Here is a 25,707-nt window from a genome sequence, read left to right on the forward strand (position 1 = left end):
TCAGGAGAGCAGCACAGGCAGGAAGTGGGTGGACAGGTGGTGCCTCCGTGTCCGGCTGCCTCTCCTGGGTGACCCCCTGCCATCCAGCGCCAGGAACATGGGCCGGCCGCGGTGGCGCCAGCGGAGCGAGGCGTAGGTGTTGTAGCCGTTCTCCTCGATGCGCTCCTGGAACCTGCAGTCCACAGTGTAGACCCGCTGCAGGGCGGACGCGTGAGCCAGGGGAGCCCGCTGCCCGCCGCCCGCTGCCCACACCTGCCCGTACTCACCGACCCATAGAGGCGGCCCCAGCGGTTCATGGCCACATAGAAGCCAGAGTACACCGCCTTGATGACCACGGTGCCCACCAGGACAGATCGGATCTCGATGACACCTGTGGGGAGCGGGGGAGGGGTTAGATCTTCCCAGGCTCAGGGGCAATCGCTCTGCCTGGCCTGGGACCCTGGGAACTATGGCATACCCTGGAGCTGCCTAAGATGCCAATACACAAGAACCAGGAGCCAGGCACCTGCGGCTCGCATCTGTTATCCTAGCTACTCAGGATGCTGAGATCTGAGCTTTGCAGTTCAAGGCCAGCCCAGGCAGGAAAGTCTGTGAGACTGTTATCTCCCATTAACCAGCAGAAAGCCAGAAGCAGATCTGTGGTTCAAGAGGTAGAAAACAAACCTTAAGAGAAAAAGTACTAAGCAAGAATATGAGGCCCTGAGTTCAAGTGAGGAGCCCCAGGTGGAGGCAGCCAGCTGCAGGGGAAAGGCAGGGGGTCTATAGGAGGACCAGGGGCCATAGGGCAGCAGGCCAGGTTTGCAGAGGCCAAGGTTCAGTGCACTACACAGCATGCAAGCTGGGAGCAGACCAGACACTGCCAAGCTCAGGGCTTGGAGGATCCAGCTGGCAGACTTCCACTATGGCTTAGTGCAACCCTGGGCCCGCTGCTGTGGCCCACTGGCCACAGAGAACTAGCTAAGGCCCCCAGCAGCCAACAGACCTCAGCACTCTGTCATCATCCTCAGCCAGCCTCCACCTCCTTCTGGGATATTATAGCCTTGCCTGGCTAATGGCAAGAGACAGAGCCCAGGCAACAGCCTGCAGCAGACAGCAGGGTGGTTGGTAACTGCTCACACGTTTGAATGAAATCTGTATACTTCCTCTGCCTCTGTGCTCCTCTGAGCCTACATACAGCCTCAAATGGGAGGTGCTGACCTCACCCACTCACCACAAGAGGACTCCAAGGAATAGCAGTTAGCTTGGAGCCTTGTCTGTCACTCTGGGAGAGCCCTGCCCTGCTCTGAGCTACAGCTCTCCCTCTACCAAAGGGCTTAGAGGAGCTTCTGCATGCTGCCTGATCCTCAGCTTGGACCTAGAGGCCTGAGGCTCCTCTGAAGGCACCCAGTATCCATACTGCCTTCATTCCTGGTCCTTGTTCCTCATCCTCACCCCAGGGCCTTTGAACCTGCTGTTCCTTCTGCCAGTTATACAATTTCTTCTCTGCAAAGCCAAGTCCCTGCCATTATTCAAGGCTCAGCCACCTCAGAGGGGTTCTTGGGATCCAGATGAATTGGTTTTGGCCACCTCCAGGCCATGGCCCAGCTATCATTTTCTTGGAGCCTACATGGCTCCTCTGAGATGAATGCATGGCTCCTTCTATGGCACTGGCAGATAGTTCATGTTGGTCACCACTATGTTCCCATGCCCAGCATACTCTCCAAGAAGTGCTCAGTTAATAACCACTGGATCTAGGAAGAAGGGAGGCAAGTACCAAGCCCTGTCCATCATCCATCATCCATCATCACCTCCATCCTTGACCAGCTGGGAAGAAGAAGTTCAGAAGTTGTGACCATCCCAGATCTTCCAGGGGAGCCAGGCCTCTCCCCCAGCCTGAGGCCACCCCGCCTGGCCCTGCCACCATGGATGGACCTGCCTGGCCAGTCCCCTGTCATGGCCCTGGTCGCGTGCAGCCTAATAAGAGCCTTGGAACCCAGATGAAAGCCAGTGGGACAGGGAGGGTGATTACCAGCTCTGATGGTGGTGATTCAGGTAGCCAGAGAGGCATTCAGCCCCCTCCCCAGCTCCCCTGCCAGCCTGTAGGGCCGTGGGGAAGCCCACCTTCTTCACCCTGTCCTGTTTCCACAAGGCCTTGTTGAATGCCTAGCCTACTCTAGACTGGGTAAGGCAGGATGAGAACAGCTGAGGTTCTCAGCACTATGGGGCCCCAGCTCCACTGCCTCCTCTTGGCAAGCCCTGGGAGGAGGTCATTTACATTCTTGGTGCCTCGGTTTCTTCATTCACCACATGGGGTGTCTGGGAAGAAAAAGAGGGGATCCCAACCCAGGCAGGTGCTAACCTGAGCACTGAGAGCCCTGAAGTTCGGTGCTCTCTTGTTCCCACTTCATGGCCCAGAATGAGCGGGCACAGCTCTACGTGCAGCCTCAGGTTCCTTTCCGCCCCACGCCAGAATAATTGTCACCAGATTGCCACGCACCCAGGAGATCTGGCTCTAACTGGGGGGGGGGGGGGGGGCACTGCCATGTTACTGTTCCTGCCACCCCACCCCCCACCCCGCCCGGGTTGTTCTCCGCCTCCTCCCCGCCGCCCGGCCCCGCCATCCCTGGGCACTCACTGTCCTGGCCGTGGCGCCAGCGGGTGCCCTGCACCTGGCCGCTGGGGTCCACGCGCAGGAAGAAGTGGGTGGAGGAGAAGAGGCGCCGCCAGCGCACGTCGCCCTCCAGGTGCGGGTAGCTGCGTGGTCTCCGCGGTGTGTTGGGGTTCCCCGCGGCGCCGGGCGCCCGCGCCAGCAGCAGCCAGGCGAGGCCCAGCCAGAGGCGGTGGCGCATGGCTCGCGCCCGCTGCGCCCACTACGCGCTCCAGCCTCCCGCGTCCGCGATTCAGCCCCGGTGTGGCCGGGGGCGGGGCGTCAAGCACCGCAAAGGGGCCAATGAGAGGGTCCGGGGGCGGGGCTTCCTAGCGCGAGAGGGCCAATGGGCGTTAGGGGGCGTGGTTGGCGGCCTGGGCCCGCGGGTGACAGCTGTGGGCGGGGCCGTAGGCTTGTTTGTCTCTCGGGGCTGGAGGGCGGCACGTGCGCGTCATCCAGCGGGCGGCTGCGGGGTGCAGATGCGGCCGCGGGGGCGGGAGATGGAGACCGGAGGAGAGATAGCAGAGGTGAGAGGCAGGGACAAAGACGAGGGCAGAGACAGACGAGAACGAGGCCACAGAGACTGAGACAAAGATGAACAGGCGCGCGCCTGTCATCGTGGCGACTCAGGAGGCTGAGCTCTGAGGATCGCGGTTCGAAGCCAGCCGCGGCAGGAAAGTCCCTGAGACGCTTATCTCCAATTACTCACTCAAAATCCGGAAGTGGGGCCGTGGTTCCACGTAGGGGTGCCCTAGCCTTGAGCAACAAAGCTCAGGGTCGAGAGAGCCCAGTACGGGCTGGGAAGGTGGCTCAGTGGTAGAGCGCTTGTCTTGCATGCCCGAGGCCCTGGGTTCGATTCCTCAGCACCACATAAGCAGAAAAAAAAAAGCCGGAAGTGGCACTGTGGCTCAAGTGGTAGAGCGCTAGCCTTGAGCTGAAGAGCTGAGGGACAGCGCCCAGGCCCAGAGTTCAGGCCCCACGACAGGACCCAAAAAAAAAAAAAAAATTCGAGAGAGCCCAGTACCCACAACAAACAACAATAAAAGCAAAGAAAAAGATAAACAGTCCGGGCCCTGGTGACTCACCCTGTAATCCTTGCTACTTAGGAGGCTGAGATTGAGGATAAAAGCCAGCCCAGGCAGGAGGGCCCCTTATTAACAACAACAACATAATAATAATAATAATAAATAAAAAGTCAGAAGTGGAGCTGTGGCTCAAGTGGTAAGAGCATTAGCCTTGAGCAAAAAAGGCTAAGGGAAGCTGGGCGCCAGTGACTCATCCCTGTAATCCTAGCTACTCAGGAGGCTAAGATCTGAGGATCAGAGTTCAAAGCCAGCCAGCCAGGGCGGGAAAGTCCATGAGACTTTTTTTTTTTGGTCCGGTTGTGACGCCTGAACTCTGGGCCTGGGCGCTGTCCCTCAGCTCTTCAGCTCAAGGCTAGCGCTCTACCACTTGAGCCACAGCACCACTTCCAGCTTTTTTCTTTTTTTTTTTTTTTGGTCGGCTGTGGGGCTTGAACTCTGGGCCTGGGCGCTGTCCCTCAGCGCTTCAGCTCAAGGCGAGCGCTCTACCACTTGAGCTACAGTGCCACTTCCGGTTTTCTGGTGGTTTATTGGAGATAGGAGTCTCACGGTCTTTCCTGCCCGGGCTGGCTTTGAACCGCGATCCTCAGATCTCAGCCTCCTGAGTAGCTAGGATTACAGGCGTGAGCCACCAGAGCCCGGCTCTAGCTTTTTTCTTTTTGCTTATGTGGTGCTGAGGAATCGAACCCAGGGCCTTAGGCATGCAAGGCAAGTGCTCTACCACTGAGCCACCTTCCCAGCCCCTCCATGAGACTCTTATCTCCAGTGACCTGTCAGAAAACCAGAAGTGGTTCTGTGGCTCAAGTGGTAGAGTGCTTACCTTGAGCTGAAGAGCTAAGGGACAGCGCCCAGGCCCAGAATTCAAGCCCCAGGACCAGCATCCAGCATACACACAAAAGAGATAAACAGAGACAAGGCTGCAGGGAGAGACAGAGACTGAGACAGAGGGGACAATGTATACAGACAGAAATGGAAATGCTGGGGGGGTGGTGATGTCAAGGGTTGAGATGGAAGCTTCTATAAGGAGTGTCTTATAGTGTGTGTGTGGGGGGGGGGCAGGGGTTGGGCTGGACATGGCATGCCTGGGAGGAGGGAGCAATTCATCTTCTCCTAAATTGTAACTTCTGGGACTGGTCTGGGTGGAGCAGGTGGGCAGTGGGGGGTGGGGGGGGGACGCAGGAACCTAGGCTGTAGGGCGGAAGACAGACAGGTAGGTTAGCCAATGGCTGACAACCCACAGCACAGGTGGCAGTGAGTCCAGTTCCTGTCTTAGTGTCTAAACTGTATGTTGGGGCAGCAGGAGGGAGTGTTGTGTCCACACCTACACCAGCTCCCCATCATACACCAGAGCCCCAGCACACAGTACCCCAGCTACCCTAGTACAGACAGCCACGGTCACCCCCACCCAGCTACTCAGGAGGCTGAGGTCTGAGGATCTTGGTTGGAAGCCAGCTTTATCAGGAAAGTCCATGAGGCTCTTATCGCTGATTAACCACCGAAAAGCTGGAAGTGGAGCTGTGGCTCCAGTGGCCTAGTGCTAGCCTTGAGTAGAAAAAGCTCAGGGACAGCGCCCAGGCCCTGAGTTCAGGCCCTGGTACCTATGTGTGTCTGTGCACGCGTGCATGCATGTGTATACACACACACAAAAACCAGTTCTCACCCTTTGCTCACCACAAGCCAGCCATCCTACCTGCCCTGCCCTGGGCACATCTTTAAATAGCAGCGCAGGGTGAGGGCGTACTAATAATCTGCACTGTTTTGGGGAGCCCTCTGGAGGGACAACCGGTCCTGCAAGGTGCCAAGGTTCCTTTCTAGTGGCTCAGGGGATCCCTGACTCCTTCCTGCTGGCTTGGGGTGGATACCTCTAGGGGATAGAGTGGTGCCTATCTCAGGGCTGAGGCCGGAGATGGGGTGAGGGCGCCCCAGGTCCAGGTCTAGCCTGGCCCCACTCCTTACACTGAGGCCACACCTGAGGTCACCTCTGAGGGCCACACCTCAGCCTCTCCTCCATGAAATGGGCTGGGTGAGGTGTCTGGAAGGCCAAGAGAATTCAGGTAGCTCTCTGGGAACAGGTAGTATCATGGCACCAAATAAATCTACCTAGCTGGACATCCAGAAACCCCTGTTTGCCTTCCCGGGCTGAGGACCCTGCGCTCAGAGGACTCTGTTTGGGCCCTGGGAGGGAGGAGGCATGGCTGGTCACACCCCTGGCCTCTGAGTTGTTTAATAACAGCTTTATTGAAATATAATTTGCATACCATACAAATCATCCATTTAAAGTGTACAATTCAGGGTTATTAGTGCATCAGAGGTATGCAACCACCACCTCTCATTCCAGAACATTCCATCACACCAAAAGCAGCCCCATCCTCAGGAATAGTCACCCTATCCCCTCCCCAGCCCCTGGCACCCACAAATCGACTTCCTGTCTCTGCATTCCCCCTGTTCGGGCCATAGCCTATCAATGGAGCCAAGGTCTGTGGGAGTTTCTGTCACTGAGCGCCGTGTCCTCCGGGTCTCTGTGCATGGTAGCATGACAGAGAGCCTTGTTCTGTGCACAGCTCCAAGTTTACAGAACCTCTGTGTGTGTGTGTGTGTGTGTGTGTACATGTGTGCCAGTACTGGGGCTTGAACTCAGGGCCTGGGCACAAGAGTTCCTCCAGCTTTTTCACTCAAGGCTGGTGCTCTACCATTTGAGCCACAGCTCCACTTTAGGCTTTTTTGGTGGTTCATTGGAGATAAAAGTTTCATAGGCTTTCCTGCCTGGATTGGCTTTGATTCTCAAATTCCATACTCCTGAGTAGCAAGGATTACAGATGTGAGCTACCAGCACTCAGCAACTTACAGAAAATCTTAGAACAGTACAATGAACCCTGCTGTTTCCGAACTATCTCTATATAGTTTTGCTTTTCTCCTTCCTTCCCTCCTTCCTTCCTTCCCTCCCTCCTTCCTTCCTTCCTTCTTTCCTTCCTCTTTCTTCCTTCTTTCCTTTCTTTCTTTCTTTTTTGGTTGGTTGTGGGGCCTGAACTCTGGGCCTGGAAGCTGTCCCTGAGCTTCTTTTTGCTCAAGGCTAGGACTCCACCACTGGAACCACAGCACCACTTCAGTTTTTTCTGCTTATGTGGTGCTGAGGATTCGAACCCAGGGCCTCATGCATGCAAGGCAAGCACTCTACCACTGAGCCACCTTCCCAGCCCTTTTTTTCTTTTTTTCTGTTCTCCATCAGAATAGTCAAAATACTTTGGGATAAAATTCACACAGTGGAATATTACACAGCCACACAAAAGGCCAAACCCTGAAACACACCACATAACATAGAGTCAAAGCTGCCAGACCCCAAAGGTAGCTCACTGACGGGACATTCTAGGACAGGCAGAATCAGCCTATAGTAGGATATATCAGGGGAGGATGTGGCAGCCACCCTCAGGTCTCAGGAGGGGCACAGCAGGGCTCTGGGGGCTATCATGGTCTATCATTGTTCTTGCTCAGTTATTGCTTACAAGGGTGTTGAGTTTGAGGAAACTGAACTGTCTTTGTTCACTTATTGTTGTTGGTTTTTTTTTGAGATAGGGTTTCACTATGCAACTCAGATTGGATTTGACCTTTTGATCCTCCTGCTTCAACATCAAAAAGGCTAGAATGAGCAGGGCAGCAAGTAGCTTATGCCTGTGGCTACTCTGAAGACTGAGAGCTGAGAATCCCAGTTAGAAGCCAGCTAAGGCTTCTGAAAACCAGAAGTGGAGCTGTAGCTCAAAATGGTAGAGAGCTAGTTTGAGCAAAGAGCTCAGGGACAGCACCCAGGCCCTGAGTTCAAGCCCCAGGATCAGAAAAACAAATCTTTAGAAACATGTTCAAAAGCAGCCTGGGCAGGAAAGTCCATGTGACTTTTGAGGGGGGGGGGGAGGGGCGGGTTGGTCATAGGGTTGAACTCTAGGCCTGGGCACTGAGTGGTTCCTGAGCTCTTCAGCTCAAGGCTAGCGCTCTACCACTTGAGCCACAGCTCCATTTCTGGCTTTTCCTGCTTAAGTGGTGCTGAGGATTCAAACCCATGGCCTCATGCATGCAAGGCAAGCACTCTACCACTGAGCCACCTTCCCAGCCCCTGTGTGACTCTTACCTCCAATTAACCACCAAAAAGTCAAAAGTGGATGAGATTGGGAAAGGTGGCTCAGTGGTAGAGTGCTTGCCTTGCAGGCCCTGGGTTCGATTCCTCAGCACCACATAAGCAGAAAAGACCAGTGGCACTGTGGCTCAAGTGGTAGAGCGCTCGCCTTGAGCTGAAGAGCTGAGGGATAGTGCCCAGGCCCAGAGTTCAAGTCACATGACTGACAAAGAAAAAAAAAAATCAAAAAGTGGAGCCATGGCTTAAGTGATAAAACACCAGCCTTGAGGGATAGCACCAAGGACTTGAGTTCAAGCCCCAGGACCAGCACAGACACAGACACACACACAGACACACACACACACACACACACACACACACACAAACAAGGTGCTGAGTTGGAGAGCAGTGTGCAGCTCTCACTGTTAAGATTCAGCCTGCTTCTGGCAGGTCCTGGCAGGGCAGGGCCCAGTGTCTCATCAGACCCTAGAGGAACCTGAATGTAAGGGACGGAGGCCCTGTGAGGAGGCTGAGCCAGGAAGTTGAGCTCAGGAGGAAGTCACCGCTGAGGTCACTGTGCCCCAGGCATCCTGGGGTGAGCTGGGCAGGTTGGGGAAGACGCTGCTCTGCTGTCTACTGAAAACATTCCCAGCTGGTGGCATCACTGAGGCCGAGGCCTGCGTGGGCAGCTGTGCCTGGGATGTGCTACTGAGGGGCCAAAGGTCCAGTACTTAGCAATGGGTTGGTAAAGAAAAGAAGTCCAAATGTTATGGACTCAGGGAAGCTTGAGCTGAGGAAGGAAGGACCTGGGCTCCTCCAGCATACCTTTGCTTTCTTTCCAGCCCAGCTCTGGTCCCTCCCCCGCCCCAGATCCTGCCCCAGGGCCTTTGCACTTACTGCCTGGGAGATTCACCGAGAGATCTGCTTTCATAGAGTCTCCTTCCTTGCCAGTCCAAGGCCAGGGGTTCCTCTCTCTAAGCCTCAGTTCCCCAAACTAAAGGATGGGGGGGGCATAACTGCCAGGTTTCACTCTGATGTGCTGGTGCCTCCTGTGATTGCCTAGGATTTCCTGGAGGCTGCTGCTGCTGAGTCCAGGCTCCCAGATTTACTCATTCCTTTTCTCGTCTCCCTATTTAATGTACTTCCTTCCTTCCTCCTGCTTCTGTCTTTGGGGGCTTGAGGTAAAATGAACGAGGTAAACTGAGGCCAGTAGGAGTGGATGGCAAAAATACCTAGGAAACTTAGTAGTAAAGGGGCCTATTGTCCTTTTCTGTTCTGTTCTCTTTTCCTTCTTTCCTTCTTTCTTCTTTCCTTTTCTTCCTTCTTTTCTTCTTCTTTTCCCTCCCTCCCTCCTTCCCTTCCCTTTTCTTCCCTTCTTTCCCTCCCTCCTTTCCTCCCTCTTCCTTCCTTCCTTTCTTTCTCTTTCTTTTCTTTTTTCTTTTTTTTGTTGGTCATGGGCCTAGGCGCTGTCCCTCAGCTCTTCAGCTCAAGGTGAGTGCTCTACCACTTGAGCCACAGCGCCACTTCCAGTTTCCCAGTAGTTAACTGGAGATAAGAGTCTCATGAGGGCTGGGAAGGTGGCTCAGTGGTAGAGCGCTTGCCTTGCATGCCTGAGGCCCTGGGTTCGATTCCCCAGCACCACATAAGCAAAAAGAAAAAAGCCGGAAGTGGCGCTGTGGCTCAAGTGGTAGAGTGCTAGCCTTGAGCTGAAGAGCTGAGGGACAGCGCCCAGGCCCAGAGTTCAGACCCCACAACTGGACCCAAAAAAGAAAGAGTCTCATGAATGGGGCTGGGACTGTGGCTCAGTGGTAGAGTGTTTGCCTTGCATGCATGAGGCCCTGGGTTCGATTCCTCAGTACTACATAAGCAGAAAATGCTGGAAGTGGCGCTGTGGTCCAAGTAGCACTACATAAGCAGAAAAAGCTGGAAGTGGCGCTGTGGCTCAAGTAGTAGAGTGCTAGCCTTGAGCTGAAGAGCTGAGGGACAGCACCCAGGCCCAGAGTTCAGGCCCTTCGACTGACAAAAACAAAAAAAAAAATTAAAAAAAAAAATCTGGGCTCGCTTTGAACCTGATCCTTAGATCTCAACATCCTGAGTAGCTAGGATTACAAGCATCGTGAGCCACCAGCACCTGGCTCTTCTTTCTTTTAAGACCAGAAACTGGGACTCAAACTCAGTATCTGATTCTTTTACTCATTGGCTGATGCTTTACCAACTAAGCCACGCATTCTACCCCTCCATTGTTTTCTTTTTTCAATTGAGAGCTGGCCAGATCTGGCCAGGAACTGGTGGCTCACGCCTGTAATCCTAGTAACTCAGAAGGCTGAGATCTGAGAATCATGGTGCAAAGCCAGCCTGGGCAGGAAAGTCCATGAGACTTTTTTTTTTGTCAGTCATGGGGCTTGAACTCTGGGCCTGTGTTCAAGGCAAGTGCTCTACCACTTGAGCCATAGTGCCACTTTCAATTTTCTGGTGGTTTATTGGAGTTTCACAGGGGCTGGGAAGGTGGCTCAGTGGTAGAGAGCTTGCCTTGCATGTATGAGGCCATGGGTTTGATTCCTCAGTACCACATAAGCAGAAAAAGGTGGAAGTGGCCCTGTGGCTCAAGTGGTAGAGTGCTAGCCTTAAGCAAAAGGAGCTGAGGAACAGCACCCAGGACCAGAGTTCAGGCCCCAGGACCAGCACACACAAAAATAAAAAATGGTCATGACAACCAAGAGAGTTAGCCAGATCTGAACTTTCTCTTCAGTCTCTCACACGGTGACTTCGAGTCAGTTGATCAACTTCCCTGAAACTCAGCTTCCTTCACAATACATAGATTCTAAGTTCAAGTTGAATTAACTAACAAGTCTGCAGGCAGAAATCCCAAATTGCAGAACAGCTTCCAAATTAGGTGAGTCTTCCTTAAAAGGAAAAAAAAAGAAAAAGAAAAAAGTTCAGTTATGTGAGAAACAGACTTCACAGGTCAAGGCTAGTTCAGACAAAAATAATTGGGATCTTAGCCAGGTTCCAGAAGCTCACACCTATAATCCTAACTGCTCAGGAGGCTGAGATCTGAGGATGACAATTCAAAGCCAGACCATGCAAGAAAGTCTTATCTTCAATTAGCCAGCACCAAGCTGGAAGTGGAGTTGTGGCTCAAGCGGTAGAGCACTAGCCTTGAGTGAAAGAGCTCAGGGACAGCCACCAGGCCCTGAGTTCAAACCCCAGGACCAATACCACCCTCCCCGCCCCCTCCCCCCGCCCACCCACCCACACAGCCCATCTCAAGAAGACTCGTTGGTGAATGTCTATGGTTCCAGGCAGTAGGCATCAGGAGCCTGGTTCAGATCTGCATGGACAAAACCCCAAGATTCCATTAAAAAAAAAAAAAAAAACTAACCTGGGGCTGGGAATGTGGCTTAGTGGTAGAGTGCTCACCTAGCATGCATGAAGCCCTGGGTTCAATTCCTTAGTACCAAATAACAGAAAAAACCAGAAGTGGCACTATGGCTCAAGTAGTATAGTGCTAGCCTTGAGCAAAAACAGCTCAGGGACAGTGCTTAGGCCCTGAGTTCAAGCCCCAGCACCAAAAAGAAAAAACGTAATCTAAGCTGGGTGCCTGTGCCCCACATCTGTAATCCTAGCTACTCAGCAGGAGGTGATCTGACCATCATGGTTCAAAGTCAGCCCAGGCAGGACAGTCCTGGAGACTCCTATCTCCAAATTAATTGGCAAAAGCTTGGAAGTTGCTCAAGTATTAAAGCAGCAGTGAGTGTAACAGCTCAGGGATAGTGCCCAGCGACTGAGTTCTAAGCCCTAGGACAAGCACAAAACAAAAACAAAATTGAAAGCAACAAAGGCTAGAGGCAAAGCTCAATTGTGCAAGGTCCTGATTTCAAACTCTGGTATTACACCAGTAAAAAAAAAAAAAAAAAGGAAATGAAACTGTGGCTCAAAGTGGTAGAGCACTAGTCTTGAGCACAAAAGCTCAGGGACATTGCCCAGGTCCTGCATTCAAACCCCACAACTGACAATAAAAATAAAAATAAAGATAAAGGACTGGTGGGGGAGGGAAGGGATAGTGGGAGAAAAACAAAGGAGTGGGTAACAATGTTCCACAAGAAATATATTCATTACCTGTAATGTATTCATGTAACTGTAACCCCTCTGTACAGCATATTTACAATAAAATAAAGGGCTGGGAAGGTAGCTTAGTGGTGGAGTGCGTGCTTAGCATGCATGAAGCCCTGGGTTCAACTCCCCAGTACCACATACCCAAAAGAGCTGGAAGTGGTGCTGTGGCTCAAGTGACAAAAGATGCTAGCCTTGAGAAAAAGCTCAGGGACAGTGCCCAGGCCTTGAGTTCAAGCCCCAGGACTGGCAAATACATAAACAAAGATAAAATAAGCAGGGCTCTGGTGGCTCACACCTGTAATCCTAGCTACTCAGGAGGCTGAGATCTGAGGATCACGGTTCAAAGCCAGCCGGAGCAGGAAAGTCCATGAGACTCTTATCTCCAATAAACCACCAGAAAACTGAAGTGGCGCTGTGGCTCAAGTGGTAGAGCGCTTGCCTTGAGCTGAAGAGCCGAGGGACAGGGTCGTAGGCCCAGAGTTCAAGCCCTACGATTGACAAAAAAAAAAAAAGGGGGGGGGGTCTTTGGCCTACCAGTGACAGACTTAAAAATGTACCCAGGTTTCCATGGCAATGGCTGTTACACCTCTTCCCCCTTGAGGACACTGGGGAGGTGCGGGGGTGGGGGGGGTGGGGGGGGGAGGAAAGAAGAGACAAACTCCTGTGCAAGCCTTTTTTCTTTTTCCTTTTGTGCCTGTCCTGGAGATTGAATTCAGTGCCTGGGCTCTGTCCCCTTAGTCTTTTTTTTTTTTTTTTTTGCTCAAGGCTAGTGCTCTACCACTTGAGCCACAGCTCAAATTCTGAGCTTTTTGGTGGTTAATTGGAGATAAGAGTCTCATAAACTTTCCTGCCTGGGCTGGCTTTGAGCCGCCATCCTCAGATCTCAGCCTCCTGAGTAGGTAGGATGACAGGCGTGAGCCACCGGCGCCCGGCTGACCCCCGGGCTGGTTTTGAATCTCGATCCTCAGATCTCAGCCTCCGGAGTAGCGAAGATTACAACCGTGAGCAACCGGTGTCCGGCTCTGGTGCCCGCCTTCTTGCCTCTGCCCCGTTGCTCCTTGGGAGTTGTAGTTCGGGCCGCGCACGGGTTCGGAGCGAGCTTTTGCAGCCACCATAGTCCCGTGGAACTACAACTTCCGGCAAGCGGCGCGCGCGCATGCGAGTTGCGGGCGGCTGGCAGCATGTCGGCGCTGTGCTGGTCCCGCGGCGCGGCGGGGTTCCGCAGGACGCTGCGGTTTTCGGGCTGCACCCGCCCCGCAGCCCTGGAAGGTAATTCAGGAGGGGACTGTCCACCCCGGGGCGACTCCTAAACCGCTGTTGAATCCGTGACCTTCGGTTCTCGCGGCCCAGGATCCAGCCCCTATTCCCCAATTCTGCCCTTTACCCTTTGCCCTGTAGGGTCCTCGGAAACCCACTGAGGCCACCCACGGGTCACCAGCGTTGGCCTGGCTTCCTGAGAGGAGTTGTCCGGGCACTTTGACCTTCACACTCGGTTTCTTTTGCAGACCCTCTGCTGGCGACCGTGGAGCTCTAACCTTTAACTGCTGTCGGGAATCCTTTGCTCTTCCTCGGCGTGACCTTTGACTCTTGGTTTCTCTTGAGTTGGAGCCCGCCCCTTTATGCCAGATCTCTGCCCTCTTCAGCCCCTTCTGTCTCCCCCAGGGACCATGGTTGGCCTCGGTGGCCCCAGAAGGAGCTCATCCGCCAGCCCCCGTGAGCTAGACCGCAGGAAGGACTGGGGTCTCGCAGAGCTGCTCGAAGGTGAGTTGGGGAGTGTGGGGGGGGGGGGAGGGCAGGTGTGGGGTCAACCGCAGCCCCTGTGTATTGGTAGCTATGTGCTGCTCCTGCTGGGGTCCCAACTCGGCTTTCCAGGAGTGACCCCTGGAAAAGGGAACAAGTTCCTTAGTGTGCAGAGAAGACACTGAAGCTTTGGGCGAACGAGTCCCAAGGGGGGCTCAGAGGGTGACACTGAGTGGGTGGCATTTGCTCTTTTTTTTCTCTCCTGGTTGTGGGGCTTGAAACCTGGGCCTGGGCTCTAACTTGAGCTCCTTTGCTCAAAGCTAGCACTCTACCACTTGGAGCTGCAGGAGCACTTCTGGCTTTTTTGGTGGTTAATTAGAGATAAGATTCTCAAGAACATTCCTGCCCTGGCTATCTTTGAACTGAGATCCTCAGCTCTCAGCCTCTTGAGTAGCTAGGGTTACAGGCCCAAGCTTCTAGAACATCTAGTGCCAGTAATGTCTTATGATTTGTCTGGGACCAGCCTTAGACCCAAATCCACTTACCTGTACTTCCTGCCCGACAGAGATAACAAGTTTAGAGCTGGATGCCTTTGGCTCACACCTTTAATTCTAGCTACTCAGGAGGCTGAGATCTGAGGATCTTGAGGTTCAAAGTCAGCCCAGGCAGGAAAGTCCATGAGACTCCCATTAACCACCAGAAAAACTGGAAGTGGCGCTGTGGCTCAAGTGGTAGAGTGCTCGCCCAGAGCTGAAGAGCTGAGGGACAGCGCCCAGGCCCAGAATTCAAGCCCCACGACTGGCAAAACAAACAAACAAAAACAACACAACAAACTTAGATAGCCACATCCTGCTTTTTGATTGAAACAGGGTCTCCATAACTGTTTGTTCATTCTGGCCTTGAACCATGATCTTCCTGAGTAGCTGGGATTACAGGAATGAGCTACTGCACATGGCTGGGTTTTTTTTTATTTATTTTTATTTTTATTTTTTGTCGGTTGTGGGGCTTGAACTCTGGGCCCGGGCGCTGTCCCTCAGCTCTTCAGCTCAAGGTGAGCCCTCTACCACTTGAGCCATAGCATCACTTCCAGTTTTCTGAGTGGCTTATTGGAGATGAGAGTCTCACGGACTTGCCTGCCTGGGCTGGCTTTGAACTGCAATCCTCAGATATAAGCCTCCTGAGTAACTAGGATTAGAGGTGTGAGCCACTGGCACCTGGCTCAACAAGTCTATACTAGTTTCTTGCCATGTGTTCTATCTGGGTCCTGATCAAAGCCAACTGCTAGGACTCTCTTCTGGTATTCTGGTGAGGAAAGCTCAGGAAGCAGAAGACAGATGCAGTTGGTCCTCAGTATTCTAGGATTCTAGAATTCAGTACCTGGTACATGTTATATTTTGGTTAAGTGATAAAAATGACTCGAAGCCTTGGGCAAACCTGGCTTTTATTTCCCTGAGAGCAGTTGCTTAGCTAGCTCCGTGTTGACAATAACCTTCTAGAATGTGCCCTGTCTAGAGTCAAGTGTGTGTGAGAAGGAAACACCATGTGGTTGTGGGGGGCGGGGGGAGGGTTCAGGGTTCCAGCTGGGGTGGTTCAGGTGCGAGGCACAGCATGTGCAAAGGCCCTGGGGGGAAAAATCAAGCCAAAGAACAGATGGCCCCGAGTTCAAACCCTAGTACTGGCATTAAAAAAAAAAAAGGTGAGCAAGTGGGAGAGGTTAGGGCCTGAGCAGGATCTAACAGTTCCCTAAGGAGGCCTAAGCAGACAGAGCTGGAAGACATGCTGAATTGTGGTACGGAGAGAGTTACAGGTGATACCAGCTGTGGGCTGGAGGAACAGGGTGTCCAGTGATGGGGGGGACCTAGAAGACCAGGTCTTGGGGAACTCAACTCACTTGGGGTACTGAGTTTGAGGGCCTCAGTGGACAGAAGCTGGGAGTGTGGTATAAAAGAAGTTAGCACAGTGTTTATAGTACAAAGCCAGAGTGGAAGCATCACCCCTACCTGTCCTACCTGGGCGTGCTGGGCGGCTAAGCGGGGCCTGGTTCTCTGCCTCTTCCCCTTCCCGCAGTGCTGGAGGCTCGGGTACGCCAGCTGCAGGCCGAGAGCCTACCTGAGGTGATGGTAAAGAGGGTCAAGGTGGCCCAGGCGCCCACAGTTCCTACTCGCTGGGAACAGAAGCTCAACCAGGATAAGCAGAAGATGCAGAATCGCCAGCAGCGGATCGAGAAGCGGCTGCAGAAGCACTCCCAGAAGCTGGCCCAGAAGCTGAAGCCCCGGCCCCTGCGCCTGGAGCCCCAGCTCCTGAGCGAGGAGCTGGCCGGCTGCCTGCAGCAAGAGGGACTCCAGAGCCCCTGGGAAGAGAGGCTGGAGCGGGTGCTGCAGAAGGCCTCAGAGAAGCTGAGCGTGAAGATGCAGGTTCCTCCACCAGACGACCAGGAGGAGGAAGAGAATGTGTCCGCCCGGCAGCGGAACATGCTGGCCTTTCTGGAGTGCTGCCTGACCACTGACCACCTGCCCCTGGCCCACCACGTGCTGGTCAGCCAGCACTCCATGCCCCGGAGGCGGCAGTTGCTGACCCTCACCATGTACAACATCGTCATGCTCGGCTGGGCCCGCAAGGTAAGAACGAGGCCACCTGGTGCAGCAGGCACCCCAAGCGCTAGGCATCTGCCCTGACACCCGCCACAGAGCTGAGGTCCCAAGGTGGGATTTGTCCTCTAGATTTGAACTCTGAAGTTCAACTCCTTTCTGTTTTAGTCATTCTTTCTTTTTGTGTGCCGGCCCTGGGGTTTGAACTCAGGGTCTGGGCACTGTCCCTGAGCTTCAAGGCTAGCGCTCTAACACTTAAACCACAGCACCACTTCTGGCATTTTCTGTGTATGTGGTACTAAGGAATCAAACCCAGGGCTTCATGCATGCTAGGCAAGCACTCTACCACTAAGCTACATTCTCAGCGCAGAGTCTAGCGTTCTTATTTGGCTACCACTCAAGGTTGAGTACTCTACTACTTGAGTGATAGCTCTACTTCCAGTTTTCTGGTGGTTAATTGGAGATAAGAGTCCTGCAGAATTTCTTGCCCTTGCTGGCTTTGAACCACAGGCCTCAGATCTCAGCCCCCTGGGTAGCTAGGATCATAGGTATGAGCCACCAGTGTCCAGCAGGGTCTGCTTGTTCTTTTTTTTTTTTTAGTTTTCTCAGGTAGAAGGGTAGAGTATTGTTGTGTGACCCTTCTTCATTAATGCAGGTATCTACAGCTATCATTTGCCCTCTAAGCATTGCTTTAGCTGCACTCCTTGGCTTTGTTTTTGTGAATTCCCTCTCTCAGTTTTCCCTCTGGTCCATTGATTGTTTAGGAGCACTGTTAACATATTCTCTCATGAAGAAACCCCAGTATTCTCTTTTCCTCCTCATGGTCCTGGAGCCCTGAGAACTAGCAGTAAGAGTGTGTCTGATGTTTACCAAAAAAGTGAATTCTGTTTGGGGAGAAAAAACTGTTAAAATGTGAAGACAGGTAGGTGCTGGTGCGTCTCTAATCCTTGCTACATAGGAGGCTGAGATCTGAGATATAGGTTTGAAGCCAGCTCAGGCAGGAAAAGTCTGTGACACCCTTATTTCTAATTAACCAGCAAAAAGCCAGAAATGGAAATGTGGCTCACGTGGTAGAGCATCAGCCTTGAGTGAAAAGGCTAAGGTACCCAGGCCCTAAGTTCAAGCCACAAGATTGGCACGCATGCATGCGCACACACATACACAAATCTCAGATTGGTAACACCACCTCCCATCTTAGGAAAGTAGACAAAAAGTGCACCCTAAGCTTAAAGCCAGGACACTAGGGCTTGGAAGGTGGCTCAGTGGTAGAGTGCTTGCCTTACATGCATGAGGCCCTGGGTTCAATTCCTCAGCACCACATAAGCAGAAAAAGCCAGAGGTGGCGCTGTGGCTCTGTGGTAGAGTGCTAGCCTTGAGCTGAAGAGCTGAGGGACAGTGCCCAGGCCCAGAGTTCAGGCCCCACGACTGGCAAAAAAAAAAAAAAAAGAAAGCCAGGACACTAAAGAGAGCAATAAAATTGGAGCAGGAAAGTGTGATCTGGGGGAGGAATCAGTCCTTGGAACTATTGCTACATTGGTGAAACACATTAGCAGGGCCAGGCCTGAATGCATGCATGTTAGTGTCCCTAAACCAGAAGTTCAGTGCAGACAAGCCCCAAGGGGCACAGAGCCTCTGGCAGCCACCTGGCTGTTCTGCTTCTCCGGGTGGCTCCTCCCCTGGAGTCAGTAGTGCCATGGGGAGGGGCTCAGGGCTGCCCCAGGCCCTCAGCCTGGTGTGGTGTTCCCAGGGCTCCCTCAAGGAACTGGTGTATGTGTTCTTCATGATGAAAGACGCCGGCTTCAGTCCAGACGTGCTGTCCTATGCGGCTGCCCTCCAGTGCTTGGGGAGGGTGAACTCGGACGTCCACACCATCAAAAAGTAAGGGGCGCAAGCCCAGTGCCGGTGGCACGCACCTACCATTCTGGCGACTCAGGAGGTTGAGATCTGAGGCTCACAGTTTGAAGCCAGCCTAGGCAGGAAAGTCTATGGGACTCTTTTCTCTAGTTAATAAGCAGAAAGCCAGAAGTGGAGCTGTGGCCCGAGTGGTAGAGTGCTAGCCTTGAGTAAAAAAGCTCAAGGACAGCGTCTGGACCTGAGTTCAAGCCCCAGAACTGGCGTGTGCACGCACGCACGCACGCACGCACGGCAAGGTCTCTGTGTGTCAATAGCCACTGCCATGGGTCCCGCTGGGCTCAGCAGGGCTGCACTGAGGTGGGCAGGAGGGAGCAGGAGGTGGCCCCAAGATCCCTCAGGGTGGTTCCAGGCCCATGAGCCAGGCCGGCCCATCCCAGCCTGGGTGCCCTCGCCCGTGGCTCCCTCACAGGTGTGTAAAGCAGATGGCCCAGGACGGGCTGCAACTGCAGCAGCTCTTCACAGACCTGGCCATGCCCGCCGAGGAGCGTGCCGCACTCCTGAATGCTGTGCTCAAGGCTCAGCCCGACTTCAGCCCACCACAGGCCCCGCCCCAAGTCAACACGTCCACACTACTCAAGGACATCTACGCCCAGGTAAGACCTGGACTGGGCAGCCCAGCTCAGCCCCCAGGTACCACTGCTGCTGCCCGGTGGCCTTGTGGGCCACCACATGGACTCCACATTTCTCCCTTTGGACTTCACGAAGCATGAGCTCAGGTGCCTGCCCTGCGGGGTACACAGCCCTTGACCCTGAGATTGGCCGGGGGGGGGGGGGGGGGCGGGGGGGAGGGGGGGGCGCCAGGCCATGAGAAACTGAAGTGTGGGGCATAGCTTAAGTGTCAGGATCTCACTCTGCCAATCCCCAGGGCAGCCAGACGAGAAGGCTCTGATGTGCCTTTTACTATACAGTTCACTATGCAAAGCACAGCTTGGGTGCATTCCTCCTGGCCACACCCCACGCTGGTCCCTTCCCCGCTCTGCACATTCCCTATCAGTGGCGCCACACACGGCGGGGCCTTTGGTGTTTGGTTACTCTCTGAGCGTGGTGTCCTCAAGGCCCCTCCACACTGCGGCGGGAGTCACAGCCTCATCCCATTCCTGGCTGCACGATGCTCAGTGTGGAGGAACCACCGCCATGGACTGCCAGGCCCTGCTGCTGGGAGGGGAGACTGTACCCCGCTTCTTTGTAGACCTGGGCTTTCCCTTCTCCAAGCTTTGGGTTTTAGTCCTGGTCCTGGGGCTTGAACTTGGAGCCTGAGTGCTGTCCCTGAGCTTTCATGTTGAAGACTAGCACTCCACTACTTGAATCATAGCTCCACTTCTGGCTTTTTGGTGATTAATTGGAGACAAGAATCTCATGGACTGTGATGGCTGGGCTGGCTTTGAACTGTGATCCTCAGCCTTCTGTATAGCTAGGATTATAGGCGTGAACCACCAGTGCTTGGATTTTTTTTTTTTTTTGTGCCAGTTCTGGGGCTTGAACTCAGGGCCTGGGTGCTGTCCCTGAGCTGCTTTTGCTCAAAGCTAGCCCTCTCCCACAGTGCCACTTCCAGCTTTTTCTGTGCATGTGGTACTGAGGAATCGAACCCAAGGCTTCATGCATGCTAAGCAAGCACTCTATCACTAAGCCCTATTCCCAGCCTACTCTGCACTTTTTTTTTTTTTAACTCATTTATTATTCGTGGCTTGTACCTTCACCCAGTTGCAAGTTTGGAAAGAAGGTGCACATGGGGGATGCAGCAAGCCAGCTCCCTGGGCTCTGCCCAGCCTGGGCAAGAGACATAGGCCAGGCTGGGAAGGTGGCTCAGTGGTAGAGCGCTTGCCTTCTTGCATGCATGAGGCCCTGGGTTCAATTCCTCAGCACCACATAAACAGAAAAAGCCGGAAGTGGCGCTGTGGCTCAAGCAGTAGAGGCTAGCCTTGAGCTGAAGCGCTGAGGGACAGTACCCAGGCCCAGAGTTCAAGCCCCAAGATCAACAACAATAACAAAAAAAAGAGACCTGGGTCACTTTCAGAGACTGTGTGCTGTGCCTATGCTGGGTGAGGGGCTTCTAGGGAGCGACAGGTGAGCTGCGCTGCCAGGAAAGCGCAGCTCCGCTTCCAGCTTCTTCCCTTGTCCATGGTGTTCCCCCAGGATGGGCCCACGTCATACCCAAGGCTGCCGCTACCCCTGAAAACTCTGCAGGACCTCTTCCAGGAGCAGCTGCGCATGGAGCTGGAGGCCAACATTTCTGTAGAGTCCGTAGAGAAGGCCCCGAAGTTGGACAGGCCGATCCTAGAGGCGGTAAGGTGCAGCACTGCTGTAGGCCTCAGGCCCGGCCAGCTGGAGGCTCTAACACAGGAGACTCCTGTGTTAGAGTTCAGCCTTATCTCCTATGGGTTTCTCCGCCCCCCCCCATACCCTTTGCCCCTGAGGCCATCCACTCACAGAGCCAGGCTGGTTGAGAGGCTGCTTCAAAGATCCTAGCAGCCAAGACACCAGGCAGCCCCACCTGGCAGGTATCTCTTGAGACACCTGCTCCCGGTGTGGTGGCTGCGCTGTGACAAGTCCACGTCATGCCCAATCGCAGCGGAAGACCCTGAAGGCCCTGCGTGCCCAGTGGGAGGCTGCACTGCACCGAGTGTTGCAGGAGACGAAGGCCCGCATGGCCCGGGAAGCGCACCAGGGTCAGCCCTCGCTCTACCCCTTCCTGTGCCTGCTGAGCGAGAAGGACCTGGTGGGCCTGCTCATGCAGGTGCGTGCCAGCCGGCCGGTCCCTGCGCCAGCGAGTGGGTGGCAGACTGGGCCGGTGGCGCTCATGGCTGCCCCGTCCCCCTAGGCCTTGCAGGCATTGCCCTCCCAGGGCGAGTCACTCATGTTCCTGGCCCATGACCTGGGCATTCGCGTCTTCAACCGGCATGCTGTGCAGCAGAAACAGCTCAACCACCAGTTGCAGGAGCTGGAGCAGCGGTACCTGCGGTACCTACACTTGCTGGCCTCTGACACCCAGGTGAGAGTGGACGGGAGCAGCCCTGGGCCCCCTGTCCCTGCTGCCGCAGCTCTGTGTGCCCGGCGCAGTGGGTAAAGCATCACCCCACCTCCCCTGACTGACTCCCCGCAGGTGGCCACACCCTGCCTACCTCGGCAGTACTGGGAGGCGCTGGGGGCACCTGACATGCCACCGCTGCAGCCCTGGCCCATGCCACTGCTCATGAAGCTGGGCAGACATCTGGCTGAGATGCTGGTGCAGGCTGTGGAGATGCCCCACAACCTGGGCACGAACCAGGGCTCCCGCAAGCTCATCCCGGTGCTGTACCACGTCTACTCCTTCCGGAGCTTCCGCCAGGTGGGTAGGGCCTCCGAGGGCGCCCGGGCTCCTCGTGGCATGGGGGCCACCCGTGTCCATTGTAAGGCCACTGCACAGTGGCTCCCTCCTGAGCCCTGGCAGAAGCAGCTGGTTGTTCCCCGGAGGGCCTGGCCCTGACCTCTGCCATCTTGCCCAGATTGGCATCCTGAAGCCACACCCAGCCTACACGCAGCTGCTGGCTACCGCCGCAGAGTCCACGCTGAACTTCGAGTCAACCGATGTGCCCATGCTATGTCCCCCGCTGCCTTGGACCTCCTCACACACAGGTGCCTTCCTGCTGAGCCCCACCAAGCTGATGCGCGGCGTGGACGGCAACCTGCAGCACCAGCGCCTGCTGGAGAGCTGCCCCGCCACCGACCTGCATGGCGCGCTGGACACGCTCACCCAGCTGGGAAACTGTGCCTGGCGCGTCAACGGGCGCCTGCTGGACCTGGTGCTGGAGGTCTTCCTGGACAAGGGCAGCGTCCGCCTGGGTGTGCCACCCCCCGTCTCAGAGGCACCCCAGCCACCAGAGGGCGTGCTGCCGCCCGACACGCCACCCGCCCGCAAGGCCGAGGTGCGGCGGGAGCTGGCGCATTGCCTGAAGGTGGCGCGGGAGATGCACAGCCTGCGCATGGAGGCCCTGTACCGCCTCTCACTGGCCCAGCACCTGCGGAGCCGTATCTTCTGGCTGCCCCACAACATGGACTTCCGTGGCCGCACCTACCCCTGCCCGCCTCACTTCAACCACCTGGGCAGTGACCTGGCCCGATCTCTGCTGCAGTTTGCCGAAGGCCGCCCCCTGGGCCCCCAAGGCCTCGACTGGCTCAAGATCCATCTGGTCAACCTCACCGGCCTCAAGAAGCGGGAATCACTTAAGGCCCGTCTGGCCTTTGCCAACCAGGTGATGGAGGACATTTTGGACTCGGCAGACCGGCCCATGACGGTAAGGATCTGCGGGCATCCTGCCCCCATTCTCCTGTCTACCTCCTATGTGTCTCTCTCCCTTTCTCCGTGTCTTAACTCCCCCCCCCCCCGCCCCCGTCTTCTCTCTTCCTTTCTGTATTTGTTCCCTGTTCCAGTTCAGAAATAGCTGATAGCTTCCAGCAAACAGCCTTCCTTCTAGAACCTTCTCTCCCCTGGCCCCCTGGCCCCATGTCTTGCCCATCTGGACCGTCTCTCTGGTCACACACCGTATGTCTGGCCTTCCTGTGTTCCCATGTCTTCCCAGCCTGTTCAGCTGGCCCATGCTGAGTACTGCCCTGTGCCCGGGACCTGCACCTCACCTGGGTGCCCACCTACTCTCTCCCACAGGGCAATAAATGGTGGATGAAGGCTGACGAGCCCTGGCAGACCCTGGCCTGCTGCATAGAGGTAGCACAGGCGGTGCGTTCCCCCGACCCTACTGCCTATATTTCCCACCTACCTGTTCACCAGGTGAGTGTGTGGCATTGGCTCACTAGAGTGCTCATATGCCTATTTCTTGGTCCTGGGGCCCTGGGGGCTCACGTGGACAGAGCTCTGGGCAGTAGGGGCCCAGCGTAGTGGTCCCAGCTCACGGATGTCCTCCTCCCACTGCCCAGGATGGCTCCTGCAATGGTCTACAGCATTACGCTGCCCTGGGCCGGGACAGCATAGGCGCTGCCTCCGTCAACCTGTTACCCTCGGACGTGCCACAAGATGTGTACAGTGAGGTGGCTGCGAAGGTGGGTGTGAGGGTGCTGCTGTCCCCTCCCGAGATAGCAGGCCACTGTCCTGTACCGTTCCCAGTCAGCCTGTCACACATGTAATGGGGTGGGGGAGATGGGGCTCCTGGAGGGGGCCCCCTAGGGGCACTGACTTGGGGTATTACCCTTCCCCACGGCCAGGTGGAGGTGTTCCGCAAGGAGGACATGAAGAAGGGCGTGCTGGTGGCGCAGGTGCTGGAGGGCTTCATCAGCCGCAAAGTAGTGAAGCAGACGGTGATGACAGTGGTATACGGCGTCACCCGCTACGGCGGCCGCCTCCAGATTGAGAAGCGCCTCCGGGAGCTGGACAACTTCCCCCAGGTGCCTGTGTTGCTGCACCCCATCCCGCCCTGCCCTGCGCTGGGCTCTGCCCTGAACTGTGGGGTCAGGTGTGAGTGGGGGGAGGCCTGCCCCACTCACCCCCTGCCTCTGCAGGAGTTCATCTGGGAAGCCTCCCACTACCTCGTCCGCCTGGTCTTCAAGAGCCTGCAGGAGATGTTCTCAGGTACTCGCGCCATCCAGGTATGTCTGGGGCCCCCCATTCCCAGCCCTGCCTGGGCTCTGCCCCAGCTCTCGAGGGGCTACCGCTGCAGCCTGAGCTCATGTTCTGTCCACAGCACTGGCTGAGCGAGAGCGCGCGCCTCATCTCACAGGCAGGCTATGCTGTGGAGTGGGTCACGCCCCTGGGCATCCCTGTCGTCCAGCCCTATCACCATGACGTCAAGTACCAGGTATGGGGGCCTTCGTCCTGCCCTGTGAAGCAGGGCCTAGGCTTGGGACTTACCGGCCCCTGTCCCCTGCCCCACAGGTCCCGGGTGGCATCCAGAGCATCACCTGCACCAGCACCGTGGACAGCAGACAGTGAGGGGGCACCGGGGGAGGAGGCAGGGGTGTCAAGGGGCGGGGCTGACATACAGCCTCACAGGTTCCTCTTGCCCCCAGGAAGCCCAACACACTGAAGCAGAAGAATGGCTTTCCCCCCAACTTCATCCACTCGCTGGACTCCGCCCACATGATGCTCACGGCGCTGCACTGCTACCGGTGGGCGCCCACGCTCTACCCCAGGCCGCGGCCACACTAGTGATAGGGACACGGGAGATGATGTGGGGTGGCGGGGGAGGTGTCAGTGCGCATGCGAAGGTGGGTGGGATGATGAACGGGTCCTAGAGGTCCTCACACAACAGGGTCCCATGAGGGTTCTGGGGCCACGGGCCATGCAGAGCACCAGTGGAGGCCCCTAGCATGTGTCCTGCATACAGGCCGTCAGGGTATGTAACATGGCTCTAGGCTTGGCTGGAACCCAGGGTAGGGGTCTTATGGCCACCCTGAGGGGGTGAGGCCACTTCCTGTGGACAGGATAGGGGCGGGCTGGGAGAGGGGTGCCAGGTGGAGGGGCTGCAGCCAGGCGTGACTCCCTCCTCATGGGCCTGTGCCACACAGGAAGGGGCTGACCTTCGTCTCGGTGCATGACTGCTTCTGGACTCACGCGGCTGACATCCCAGTCATGAACCAGGTGCGTGCAGCACCCAACCCAGCACGGGGGAGATGGGGCCTTGCTTCTCCACCTTAGTAGTGCCCAGTCCCCTAGGAGCCCACAGGACACCCCTATCCCCAGCAAGCAGTGTGTGCCTATCCCCCTGCAGGTGTGCCGTGAGCAGTTCATCCACCTGCACAGCCAGCCCATCCTGCAGGACCTGTCCACCTTCCTCCAGAAGCGCTTCTGCGACAACCCCAGGTGAGGTGCCCACGCTCCCGTGCGCTGCTTCGCCCTGCCCTGCCCTGCCCTGCCGCCTGCGCCTCACCCTCCGCTCCACGCCAGGTCCCACAAGCGACTCCTGCTGTCCCAGCTGCAGAATCGGCTCAAGTCGGTGCCCCAGACCGGTAAGAGGCGGCCTTGGGTGTGCGCACGCGCCGCCCGGGGGGGGGGGGGGTGGGCGCAGCCTCCGGGAGCCTGGGGTTCCGGGGTCCCCAGACCTCAGCCCTCCTCCCTCCGTAGGGGACTTCAACCTGGAGCAGGTGAAGCACTCCAAGTACTTCTTCAGCTGACGGCCCCGCCCCGCCCCGCGTAAATAAAGCCGTGGGTCCCCACGGCCCGGGACACGCGCCGCCAAGCAGTCGGACACGGCGCGCTGGGCGCCAATGCTGTCGTTTATTGCGCGGAATGGGGGTGTGGGTTAATGGGGCGTGGGGGCCGTGGTGGGCGCTGCTGCCTCGGCTCTTCAGTACATTCATCACAGCGGCGGGGACCCCGGCCTCGCCCCCACGCCAGGGCCCGGACGCCCGGCCCCGAGTGCCGGGCCGGGCGCGTGGACGGGGCCGGGCGGTTATTGCGTGAGCGCGGCGGGGACAGCGGGGGCCGGCCGGCCGAGTATTGCACTTAAATCAGAAACCTTCTCCCTTCCGCGGCGCCTTCGGGCCGGGCGGGCGGGGCTCCGCGCCGCCCCTGCCCTCGGCGGGGACCTGAGGCACCGAGGTGAACGAGCCCCT

General features: G+C 56.0%; 2 protein-coding genes across 2 annotated transcripts; one reads left to right on the forward strand and one right to left on the reverse strand.

Annotated features, from left to right (window-relative positions):
- Window positions 1–2,828, reverse strand: Fgf22 (fibroblast growth factor 22). Its single transcript, XM_042697251.1, has 3 exons — window positions 2,615–2,828; window positions 267–370; window positions 1–195 (listed from the first exon to the last, which is right to left on the reverse strand). The coding sequence occupies exons 1-3, from the start codon at window positions 2,826–2,828 to the stop codon at window positions 1–3; spliced, it is 513 nt and encodes a 170-aa protein (XP_042553185.1).
- Window positions 2,829–13,081: 10,253 nt separating this feature from the next.
- Polrmt (RNA polymerase mitochondrial) lies at window positions 13,082–25,326 on the forward strand. The gene is made up of 21 exons (XM_042697242.1): window positions 13,082–13,195; window positions 13,589–13,687; window positions 15,734–16,284; window positions 18,002–18,132; window positions 18,578–18,761; window positions 20,302–20,451; window positions 20,738–20,902; window positions 20,987–21,157; window positions 21,269–21,493; window positions 21,651–22,439; window positions 22,808–22,930; window positions 23,077–23,199; window positions 23,362–23,541; window positions 23,656–23,742; window positions 23,838–23,951; window positions 24,029–24,081; window positions 24,163–24,261; window positions 24,661–24,733; window positions 24,864–24,955; window positions 25,040–25,101; window positions 25,217–25,326. The coding sequence occupies exons 1-21, from the start codon at window positions 13,108–13,110 to the stop codon at window positions 25,264–25,266; spliced, it is 3,609 nt and encodes a 1,202-aa protein (XP_042553176.1). The 5' UTR covers window positions 13,082–13,107; the 3' UTR covers window positions 25,267–25,326.
- Window positions 25,327–25,707: the final 381 nt, after the last annotated feature.

This window comes from Dipodomys spectabilis, unplaced genomic scaffold (genome assembly GCF_019054845.1).
Source record: "Dipodomys spectabilis isolate Male_0828 unplaced genomic scaffold, ASM1905484v1 ptg000215l, whole genome shotgun sequence".
In the NCBI taxonomy this organism is placed as follows: domain Eukaryota; kingdom Metazoa; phylum Chordata; class Mammalia; order Rodentia; family Heteromyidae; genus Dipodomys; species Dipodomys spectabilis.